This window comes from Polypterus senegalus, chromosome 16 (assembly GCF_016835505.1).
Source record: "Polypterus senegalus isolate Bchr_013 chromosome 16, ASM1683550v1, whole genome shotgun sequence".
NCBI classification, from domain to species: Eukaryota; Metazoa; Chordata; class Cladistia; order Polypteriformes; family Polypteridae; genus Polypterus; species Polypterus senegalus.
Window position 1 is genome coordinate 99,708,215 of NC_053169.1, and position 12,508 is coordinate 99,720,722.

Here is a 12,508-nt window from a genome sequence, read left to right on the forward strand (position 1 = left end):
TGGCTATTGTTGTACCATATTCTGTGAAGGAAATGACAGCCTTATGAATAACCCAGTAAGCGTCTTCAATAAAAATGATCAGAAGAACTTGAAGTTGTGTCTGCCACATCAACCGAACCGAGGGGTTCACCCCCTAATGGGATACAAGAGGTCAGATTTACTCCATTTTGCAAAACTTCAAAAAAGTGGTGATCGGTTAGATAGTCATGTGGAGTGTCGCTTGATTTTATTCCGAGGTTGCTGATCGCAAATGTGATCATGTTCCTGACATTTGATTTTATTACTGGAGGTCCTAGCCCCCTTAAAGCCACTCCCAGAATGGTAAAAATGACAGATTTTGAACAGGAGCATGTGGGGGATTGTCATAGACTATTTCAAGGACAGTGCTTACAAAAATAAGGTTAGGGTTTGACTCTTTTCTAGGGATCCAGCCCCCTAAGGACCTCTTGTCAGTGGGCAGAAAATGACAAATTTCTAATATTTACACATTTAAATTGGAGCACACATTTTAATATTTCACATATTGTCTTGTTTATAATGTACGAAGGTAAATCAAAAATTTGAAAATTATGAGGTAACCACAATGGATAGAATATGCTCGCAAAGGCTTATAGGCAGTTCAAACTCGTACAGCACATCGCTCTCCTATTAGTCTGCTCAAATGAACACAGACGCTCCACGATTGTTGACCAACGCACAGTAGTGGGATTCCTTTGGACAGAGAGGGGAGAATCCTGCTGAAATTCAGCGAGAGATGTTGTCTTGTGCTGCTCAGGGTCTCGGGTTTGGTCACAATAATAAAAACGTTTGCAGGTCCCTGCCAAGTAGATGGCCAGAAATCCTCCCAAAAGAGCTCTAGTGTCTGGGTACTGGGCCCCAAACCCAAGACTCAGTAACACCCAACAGAGTCCCAAGTTCAAATAAAGGAATTTTTTAATCCACCCAGCATTTTGCACAGTGAAGCAGAACCAATAACCATACAGCAAAGGATCTCTATCCTCTCCTTCCGTCTGCGCTTGAGTGTTGCCCGCTTCTGCCCGACTGTTACTCCTCGAGGTAAGGCAGCAGGCTCCTTTTTGCACCGGACCCAGCCTGACTTGTGGGGAGCACTTTCGTGTTGTTTGAGAACCAGGGACCCCAACAAGGCTGTACTTCCAAATTTCAGTTCCCATTAACCCCTTGTGGGTGTCCAAAGCTGGGACACCTCCAGCAAATCTAATGTATAAGGGATGGAACAGCCCCTGGCTTCTGTTTGTCCATCCCCTGGCACCTTTCCATCTAGGTCATGTCATCATCCAGCCAGGATGCCCATCTGTCCTCTGTGGCACACACACTCGAAAATGAAAAAACGTTCCATGGGGTGTACTTACTTTTTCACATGAACATCTGAGACTGCATCATACAATAAAAGTACAATAAGACACAGAGGCGAGCGATGTCAACCTGCTCGCCTTCACTGGGATCCGGATGCTTTGACTCTACAGTATAAAGGTGGAGATTTATTAGACAGATGAAAGGCTAAATGCCAGTTAGACGAATTTGTTGTCATGAATCAGTGCCCTCCATGGAGTCATTATTTTAGTCCCAAATAGCTACCAACATCCATTTCATTCAAGATGCGTCACATTTCTCTGTCATTTTGTTAAGCACTCTGCCTTTATTGTCCCATTTTTTCCAAAGGGAAGAAGCTGCTAAGATGCTGTAACGGCGGCGGCTGTCTCTGTGATGTGGGTGCCTCGTCACCAAGTCTCTGTGTCCGTCTGCTGCTCCAGAACCGGATGACGGCTTGTCCTACAAAGGCCTCCTATGGAGCTAATTGATAGTCCAGCCCTCGCTTGCTGCTGTTTTGCACACCTGGTGATCTGCTGGTGCAGGCAGAAGGTCAGCACTAAAATGAGCTTTGGAAGGGCCAGTACTTTCTGTAACTCAAAGCCGCTGTCAGGCAGATTATAGTCATCTGTGACTTATCTCTGTCATCTCCGATATTCTCCGAGCCATCTGATTTTTCCCATATGGACTTTACTTGGGACTTGAACTTTGGCATTTCCAGCATTTTAGCCCCCCTAAGTAACACAAAAAGCCGCGCAGCTGTGATCGTTGATGGGGTTCATGGAAAAAAAAACACATTAATTATTAATTTTTGCTGAGCTTCATACCTAAAGGTATAAAAATGTCCTTGGTATCATTTCTGAAGTTCTTATATCCACAGAATCGTATTCCCTTTATGATTGCTTGGCGCCCTCCCCCACCATAACCTATCGTCTGTGGGGGAGGAACGGAAGCTTTAGATTCATCCAAAATTTAAATTTCCGGATCTCAACGTATTAGGGTCCCTTGATACTGAATACATCGGCATCTCGAAGATGGGTGTGCATGTGTCACAGTTTCTTCAGGATGGTCTAGAGCTAAAACAGCTGGATGGAAAAATACCAAACTCGAAACTTAAGCCCGTTATGAGATGATGATTTGAGGACTCATTTTTGAGCCAAATCGTGCAAGAGAAAGAGTCAATCTTGAGGAACACCTTCAAGTACCGGGATTCTGCAATAAATTATGAATTCTTCTAGTCAATTGCTATCGTGATTACCTATTTTAGATAGATAGATCTATCTATCTATCTATCTATCTATCTATCTATCTATCTATCTATCTATCTATCTATCTATCTGTCTATCTATCTAATTTGGTATAATAGGCAGGATCAAAACAGAAATAGACATCTGCACTGTCTATCTATCTATGTATCTATCTAATTTTGTGATTCTGCCATCTATACTAAAATGAATATTTCTATCTATCTATCTATCTATCTATCTATCTATCTATCTATCTATCTATCTATCTATCTATCTATCTATCTATCTATCTAATTTGGTATAATAGGCAGGATCAAAACAGAAATAGATAGATAGATAGATAGATAGATAGATAGATAGATAGATAGATAGATAGATAGATAGATAGATAGATAGATAGATAGATAGAGTGGTAAATAATTATTGAAATACTCTAGAATAATTTGGGTAACCGGGTCCCTAGGGCACAAAGCCTACTAACTCTCACCTTAACTTAAAAGTTTACTTTTACTTCACGTTGTTTTTTTCATGATTTTGTTCTGTCAGTTCCTGGGATTTGCATCAGCTGTTTTATTTCCAAGCACACTGTGATGATGCCCTCATCGAGGAACCCTCAAATACCGGAAATCTGCAATGAATTTTGAATTTTTCTCATCAATTGCTATTGTAATGACACATTTTACGATCAGAAAGAGTGGTGAATAATTACTAAAATGTTTTAGAATAATTTTGGTAACCAGGTCCCTAGGGCACAAAGCCTACTGACTCTCACGTCTGAATTTTTCTCTGGATTAGAACCTTCACTTAAAAGTTTACTTCACGTTGTTTTTTTCGTGATTTTGTTCTGTCAGTTCCATGGGATTTGCATCAGCTGTTTTATTTGTCAGCACCGTGTGACGATGACGTCATCGAAGAGACAATGTAATGTTCATCCAGACTGTTCCAGTTTTCTCAAGATTTGAAGCGTTTACGACATTATTTTCCGACTCTTTCTTGGTTTATTTTGGTTTCTGATCCTTCTGTCCTCTCTACCCCTCTGGGCTAAAAATTGACGTTGATGGTTGAACCCACAGCATCAGTCCATAATTTGGGTGTCATCTTTGATTAGCTCCTTACTTTCCAACTACACGTTAGCTCAATAGTACAGACAGCCTTTTTTCAAATATAAATAATGTCACAGTGAACTCCAGTGCTGAAGTTGCCACAGGGACAGGCGTATCCAAAAATTTACAGATGTCACTGTTAGTCATTTATAAGATGAGGAGGAAAGTCATGGATCTGCTGTAACCATGTTAAGTGATTCGATTGTTCCTTTTTACAGGATGTAAATTAAAGGAGAAATCAAGAAATAGGAGAGCATTGGGGTCCCAGCCAGGAATTCCTGTTTTAAAAGAAAGACAGGATCACGATAAAGATTTGGGGTCCCATGTCTTAATAAGACGCATTGCATTTGTCAATCCAACAGATGGTCCAGGGTCCCTTGGAGAGAACTTCAAAGCTGGGAAAGATTAAAAAAATGCATTCATAGGAGCAACAGACGTGGCGGGTGCGTAACGCCATGACACCGGTGATCAAGTCGTGGTCTAAACAGAAAAGCCGAAGGTTATTCCAATGTGAAAACAAAGCAAAGAATCTTTGAGACAGAGCACTGAGCACTGCAGACATCATGAGATGTGTGACTGAAAAGGGGAATAAAAGGAGGGGAAGGAAGAATCGAGGCTGGCAGGAATTAGACCAGACGAGCTTGCAAAATGCAGCCACTAGAGAAGATGAAGGAAGACGTCGGTAAAGTAGTCAGTCGTGTAATCCCAGAAAAAATGCAGAGAAACCGAGGTTGAAAATAAGTTCATCTTCTTTAAAAGGTGCCTGTTTGAAAGCCTTTGGAAGAACAGAGGCGGAAACATCAGTGCGGCTGTGCTCAAGGCTTGGTGAGGTCTTTGATCCTGACAGCTTGATTGCGCTCCCTGCGAATCGTCTCGCTGTTTCGTCTGTGTGGAGAGTCGGACACTTTCTACAGGAAAGGAAGTGAATACAATTTTTTTCTTTTTTTTCTTCAGATTTGCGGGAAGCCCGTTGATTCATTTTGAATTAATGATCAGATCATAGGTTGTAGTCATGGAGGTGATTTAGTCTTCATACTGTTATATTTCAGCCTGGAGCTTGGGGTTCATGTTCTTGTTTTATTAAAACATTAGGACGATTCAGATGAGAGCAGGCTATTCAGCCCAACAGTCCTCTCCACTTAATACATCTGAAAAAAACATCAAGTCGAGTTTTGTGGGACCCTCCTGTCCACCACACTACTTGGTCAATCATTCCAAGTGTCTGCGGCTCTCTGCATAAAGAAAAACTTCCTAATGTTTGTGGAATTTCCCCTTCACAAGTTTCCATCTGTGTCCCCGTGTTCTTGATGAACTCAATTTAGACTCACTGTCTCGATCCACTGGACTAACTCTATTCATAATTGTAAACACTTCAGTCAGGTCTCCTCTTCATCTCCTTTAAAGGCTCAGCTCTTTTAATCTTTCCTGATAACTCACCCCTTCAGCCTGGTCGCTCTTCTCTGGACCTTTTCTAGCGCTGCTATGTCCTTTTTGTACCCTGGAGACCAAAACTCCAGATGAGGCCTCACAAGTGCGTTATAAAGCCTGAGCAGAACCTCCTGTGACTTGGACTGCACACATCAAGGCGCTATATAACCTGACATTCTGTTAGCCTTCTAAATGGCTTTTGAACACAGTTTATAGTGTCCGCTCCAAAATCCTCCTCATAAGGTGGACTCTCGATGTTCAGATCCCCCATTGTGTTTGCAAACCTCACATTTTTTCTTCCTATGTGTAATACTTTACATTTGCTGACGTTAAATTTCATCTGCCACAAATCTGATCAGGTCTGGTCACCCAAGACTCCAGATGAGGCCTCACCAGTGTGTTATAAAGCTTGAGCAGAACCTCCTGTAACTCGTACTCCACACATCAAGGCGCTATATAACCTGACATTCTGTTTGCCTCCTTAATGGCTTCTGAACACTGTCTGGCAGTTGACAGTGTGGAGTCCAGTACAACTCCTAAATCCTTGTCATGAAGTGAACTCTCAATTTTCTAACCTCATAACTCATCACCTGTAGCCCCAGAATCAGCCTAGTCGCTCTTCTCTGGACTTTCTCCAGTGCTGCTATGTCTGCTGGGCCCACAACTGCACCCAGGGCCCCAGATAAGGCCTCACCAGTGTGTTACAAAGCTTCATCGTAACCTCTTTGGACGTGTACTGCACACATCAAGGCGCTATATAACCTGACATTCTGTTTGCCTCCTTAATGGCTTCTGAACACTGTCTGGCAGTTGATGGTGTCAAATCCACTGCGACTCCTAAATCCTTCACATAAGGCGTACTGTCAATTTTTAAACCACCCATTGTGTATTCAAACCTCACGTTTTTACTTCCTACAAGTAATTCTTTACATTAACTGACCTTGTCATCTGACACAAATTCCCCCACACCTTTCTGCTGTCCACGTCCTGGACTCAGCCCAGTTGCTCTTCTCTGGACCTTTTCTAGCTCTGCTTTGTCCTTTTTGTAACTTGGAGTCCAAAACTTCACCCAGACCTCCAGACGAGGGCTCCCCAGTGGGTTATAAAACTTCAGCAGGATCTCCTTGGACTTGTACTCCACACATCAAGGCGCTATATAACCTGACAGTCTGTCAACCTTTTTAATGGCTTCTGAACATTGTCTGGAAGTCGATAGCTTAGAGTCCATTACGACTCCTAAATTCTTCTCATAAGGCGTACTGCCGATTTTCTGACCGCCCATTGTGTATTCAAACCTACGTGTAATTCTTTACATCTACTTACAATAAATTTCATCGTCCAATCTACCCAAACCTGTGTGCTGTCCAAGTCCCTCTGTGATGATTCTCAGTTACCTGTCAATCCCTCTATCTTGGTATCATCTGAAAACTTAACCAGCTTGTTCTTTATGTTCCTGTCCAAATCATTTATATTTATTAAAAATAGCAGCAGCCCCAGCACTGCCCCCTGCTGGACACTACTCTTAACTTCACCAAATTCTGATAGGATTCCTCCCACCATCACCTATGTCTTCCTGTTTATGTGCCAATTCTGCAATCTCCTTGCACGCCACACCCTGGACTCCCACCTCTTCTAGTTTGATGCCCACCCTCCCATGTGGCACAGATTAACAAATCCAGATTAATAATCTCTTATGCACCATTCTGGTCATACCCTTTTGTTGCTTCCTCATAGTTTGTAGAACATTAACCTCCCTTGTCTGAACCCACGCTGACTGTTCAGTGTGTCTTGTGTTCAATTTCAGGTCACTCCTTTAAATGTTAACGTTACTTTCACGTATTATGTGCTTTGTTGGTGATGCCTTGGTGATGTTCCCTGTGTTTTGCATTTGATCCTCCAAGAGGCGGGGCCATCTGCCAATCATCGACAGGAACCGCCCCTTCGTCCTAATCTGGAGCGTCTCCCACAGTTCCTGGTGGTCCTTTGTGAATGCGCTGTGAGAGTTTAGTGGATTCTTGTGTCTTTGGAACTTTATTTTATGATTTTTACTTTCTTTGGGATTTGTTATTTCTACCGTTTGCTCTGTTTTGGACCATTTTTTGAATTTCTGTTGTTGGGTCTTGTTTGCACAGGATTACCTTTCTTGTTACAGGCCAATCCATTTTGCTTTTGTGCTCCATGGAGCTTCACTGCTATTGGAATCAAGTCAAGGTCGTCTAACTATGTGTCCACAGGGTCCATTGTATCTCATTATTCTTCCCTGCCGTGGCTAAGTTCACAATCTCCAGTTTTGACCTTAAAGGGGCCTTGCTAGACCCCCTTCGTAGATGCTTTGTATGAGGGAAATCCATTTCTCTGGCGGTTTATACTGTCTAAGGAGTTTTCCACAAGGTTTAGCAACACAAATACACGTTTGGTGGGCTACCTTTTTGAATTTCCTACATTTCGTTTTATTTTTTGATGTGATCAGAGTTTGTGACATTCAGCAACTCCATGCCAGCTGAACATTTGCTGTGTGAGGCAACTTTAGAGGAGACAAGTGTGACAGGCACCTTTCACCTTGAACCATTCAGGCGACAGGGGTCTTCCTTAAGCTCGGTTAGATCAGAGCTTCATTTGCATGATGGCACTTATGAGCGTGGCAGGGGTATCATGAAGAAATTCCCAAAGGGCCAGTTGAGCCACCCAGGGCACCAGCTGCAGTTCTCTGTAATGGCGTTTGGTGAGATGGAAGCCATTGTGTGTATACAAAGAAATTCAATTGATTCCTTCATCTTCTAAATCGGGACGTTTCATTAGTCAATTTACTCGACAAGCAGACCAAGACCCCCTCAGAAGGTTAAACAAGGACGGATTGATTTTTATTTTTTAGTATGTTTTCAGTATTCGATACATGTTGTACACGCTTCTTAAAGGCCATGAGGAATGTGGAAGGCTTATTAATAAACTTGTTTTCACATCGGCTGTTCAGACATTTTGCCTATAATTAGGAGTACATGAGTGATTATTAAAAAAAACAAGAGGCGAGTGCTTCATAAAATATTCTTTTGTTTTTCAGGTTTCTGACTAATCATGGCGAAAGCATATGAATTTAATTGGCTGAAACCGGTGCAGCAGTTTCTGCAAGATGGAACACAGTTTGACCGATACGAAGAGGTAAGGAAAAAGAAATCGACTTGCATTAACTATGATATGCTCGGGCCGGGGGACAGTGGCAGTGCCACCACCGAGAAGTGATTAGGGGCCAACAAAGGAAATGAAAACCTCCATATCACCACTATGAGGGAATGCTAGTCATTTATTAAGAGAGAAAAATTCGAATTAAAGAGGTGGGCTTCTAGTAGTTTCTTGAAGTGTTCGACTCTATTGGCCTGGCATATTTTCTAACGTCACCTCTGTGTTATATCTACTAGTGCCTGGCACCATGTCAGCATGCAAAACACAAAGTCCTGCCCTGCAGCAGCCCATGGGATCTTCAACTGCCATGTAGAGAGTCTCTCTGCACACAGTGGCTGGCAAAAAGTCTTCAATCCCATAGAAAGTCACCCTAATTGTCTGCATGACCAAAGACTTGTCCACATATTTATCCATCCCGTGTTTTGAGGGTGAAGTCCAAATCCACCATTTCCTGTAGATGTTTAACCCAAAGTCGATGCATGCCTAAGCATTGACACCTCTGTGCTTACACAAATGATGAATGAATCACAAAGGTGACAGGTGACAAAGGTGACATAATGAGGTCCTACTTGGGAGTCCTTTCTATTTATATATTGTGAGAGATGGCCAGCAGTTTATCCCGGCCAACACCCCCAGGCCACTAGATGGAGTCCTCCCTGCAACATGGAGGTGCCCCGAATTCCAGCAGGGCATCATGGACAATGGAGTTCGGCTTCACAGCCCTGCTGGATACCGTGGGAGCCTCCAGGGGATGCTGCAGGGAGGCACGAGTGTTTCTATTAAAGCCCAGAAGTACTCCCTAGTCACGGGGATGGAAGAAATGAAGTACTTCCGGGCTGAAGAAGAAGAAGAGTTTCATCTGACCCGGAAGTGCTATGGAAACACATGGACTGAAGGACAGAAGCACTTCTGGGTCAAGGACTATAAAAGGAAACCCAGCAGATGGAGCCGGAGTTGGGAGGAAGTGTGACGGAGCTGCTGGGTGGAGTGGAGGATTATTGTTTATTATTGTATTGATTATTATTGAATATTATTGTTTATTGTGGAGGTGGAGGTGCTTTGCGCACATGATTGAAGTATTTAAATTTATTTCTGGGACTTTTACCTGGTGTCTGGATGTGTTGTCTGCGGGTTTGGAGGAGCGATAGCGCCTCCTACTGACACAATATATAAAAAGCCCCCTTTGTAAGGCCATAGTCTTTCTTGGGCAGTCCCTGCAGAAATGAAGATAAAGGAGCATCTGCTGATGTGAGAAACAAACTCACTGAAATGCAGAAGGCAGGAAATGGCTACCAAAAAATATCAAAGAGTCTGAATGTCCCATTGCTATCATTCAAAAGTAGAAGGTTCATCACAGCACCTCGACTCTGACCAGAACTGGCCATCCCTCCACACCCAAACATCAGAGCAAGACGTCGACTGGTGAGTGTGGCCATTAAAACTCCAACCGTCACCCTCAGAAGTCTGCAGTGCTCTTTGGATGACACTGGAGTGAAGGTGGCTGGGTACCATAATTTCAAGAGCTCTCCTTAAAACAGGCCTCTTTGGGAGGTTTAGCAAAGAATGAAGCCATTCCTTAAGAAGGTCCCACGTGAAAGCACATCTGACATTGGCTACAAAGCATGAGAAAGACCCCAGTTAAGATGTGGGAGAAGGTTTTAGGGTCAGATGAGACCAAAAGAGAACTTTCTGGCCCGACTTCAATGAGGGATGTGTGATGTAAAACTAACACTGCCCAGGCCTCGCTGGTGGCAGCAGCATTGTGCTATGGTGATGTGCTGGAACTGGGAATCTTGTCAGAGTTGATGGGACAACGGATGGGCACAAATATGACACAATGTTGCAGGAGAACTTGTTCCAGCCTGCTATGAACCTACTTTGGCTCAGGAGAAGATTCATCTTTTAATATGACAATGACCATAAGGCCAAAGTGACACTGGAAGAGACCACAAACAGGAAGGTGAACGTTTTGGAATGGCCAAGTCAAAGCCCCAATCTTCACCTCAATTGAGAATCTGTGTCAGTCTTTGAAAATGGCCATCCCACCAACCTAGAGGGTCTCTAGAAAGAATGGGGAAGAATCCCTCATGAACAATGTGCAAAACTGGGAGCAGCTTACCTACCCCCAAAAGAATGAAGGCTGTCATCGAAACAAAGGGGCCCTCGACAAAGTCTGAAGGTGTAGGCCTTGAATCCATAGGCAAACACTTGATTTTGACTTTGGAAAAGCAGGAGAGTCCACATTCAAATTATAGAATGGATAAATACATGGACAAATCTATTGTCATGCAGAAAATCAGGATGACGTTTAAGGGGATTGAATACGCCACTGTATCTCGTAACTCCCAATAGAACGTTTGCCCGCCCTTTCCTCCTATTGGCCGTGCACTCTCTCATGACCTCCTAGGTTGGGTGACATGCCCGATGGCAATGATCTTAAAAGCTATGCCACTTCTGAGCTTGGCAGTGACCTCGTCACTGGGTCAGGAATCAGTCTGATCCAGCAGAGTGCTCTGGCATGAAGATGGCAGTGCCCCTTTGCCAGGTGTTCACTAGTGGCGAAATGCACTTGGAATGAGGAGATGATGGAGATGAAGGAGAGCGAATGTGAAATACTTAACCAGTCCATTTTTTCTTCTCCTCCTATTTTTCTAGGACCCCTTTGTGTTTGAACCTAGTTGCCTTTTTAAAGTGGATGAATTTGGTTTCTTCCTGACATGGAAAAGTGAAGGAAAGGTAAGAAGTGCCATCTTGTTTTGTTTTCTAAATAAAAGTGGCAAATGATCTGAACAGTCCCTCATAATTGATCACATGGGGTTAAGCGTGTCGCCACACCATGTCAAGTATTAGAAGAAGAAGAGAGGGAGAACCGCCACACCAAAATGAGGGCACCCCTGTGCTTGCTCTCTCTCTCTCCGTCGTGACCCCCATAGGATCTGTCCAAGAGGTAGGCCTCAAACCATCAGGGACCCCTGCTTATGTCTGACTAGTCTTATCTGTGAGGACTTTCTGGGGCGATACGCATGCTGCAAATAAAGACGAGGAAGACTAGTTACACGGTCATCTGACTGAGTACCCTCCAGGTGTCTCGAAATAACACGGAAACAGAGCATCAAGGGAAAAAGAGGAGTGGGGAGAACCAAGGAAAAAATAAAAGGGGAGATTAAGTGAAAATATGAAGGGAGAGGATTAAAAGATTATCAGATTATCGAGTCCCAGGGGAGGGTGTCAGACCAGGCTAGGAATGAGTTTTACTTTCATTTGTACTTTGAAACAGCATGAAAATAAAAGGAAAAAACCAGGCAGACGAAGGTGGTGATGATCTAGGGGAGGTCAAATGTAGGACAGTGGTCTTGAATGCTTGGCCTTTGATGCTGTCTTCTGTCAGATGTTTCCTAATATGGGCAGCCAACTTGAAATGAAGGGGAGGTGAACCTCCTTGACTGTGGTGAAAACTTTGTTGCTTATGCATAGAGTGCCCCCTGTTGCTCTGTTGCCCACCCTGTATAAGTCATACACATATATTTAGCAGAGAAATGTGGAAGAAATAAATTGGAAAAATATTAAAGAAAGACATTTTGGCCTCAGCTAGGACCTCTTTGAGTATTTAAAATAGTTAATCAACCTGAAGAATCAGGCAGGAGGAAGCTCCTCCATGGCATCTTTAATTTCTCTTCATGAAGAAGGATCCTCTGCATCACAGTGGCCGATGGAATAGTCACTAAGCAAAGTTACACATTATTAGACAAATGAATGAACATAACAGAGCTGAGCTAATGCTTAACGCCTCATCTTACATATCTCCACTCTGATTGGATTAAAAGGCAGGCGGTGTTTTCAGCAGCTGAACATACCCCAAAACAAAAGTCTCTTTCCACTCAATTCTTTATCCTTCCAGGTCAGTTCTTATCCTTTTATGGAAACTGTGTATGTGACAACTGTCAAGTCTTACGATTACCACATATTATTCACCATCATCTGGAACATTCTGTCTCTTTGTTGCTCACACACCCTGGCTTGCTTAACTCTTGTGCTCCTTCTAAGATAAATACTGGATATTAATATGGACAATAGCTACATTCCCCCTAAATGACTATGAGACTCCTTTGATAGCCATATCATTCCCTCACAGAAAATATTCATATGCGTGGGTGCATATGCAGTGCCTTCTTCATCATCGTCATCTTCTTCTTTTTCTTCTTCAACTTTTCCTATTTCTATGTG

General features: G+C 43.1%; 1 protein-coding gene across 4 annotated transcripts in view; it reads left to right on the forward strand.

Annotated features, from left to right (window-relative positions):
- Nucleotides 1-12,508, forward strand: part of LOC120516316 (1-phosphatidylinositol 4,5-bisphosphate phosphodiesterase beta-4) — a 266,954-nt gene that overhangs the window by 129,088 nt on the left and 125,358 nt on the right. For all 4 annotated transcript variants that reach the window (XM_039737903.1, XM_039737905.1, XM_039737904.1 and 1 more), the window contains exons 4-5: nt 8,166-8,263; nt 10,940-11,020. In XM_039737903.1, coding sequence (XP_039593837.1) covers nt 8,180-8,263; nt 10,940-11,020 — 165 coding nt within the window. In that variant the 5' untranslated portion in view covers nt 8,166-8,179. The remainder of the gene's footprint in view (nt 1-8,165; nt 8,264-10,939; nt 11,021-12,508) is intronic.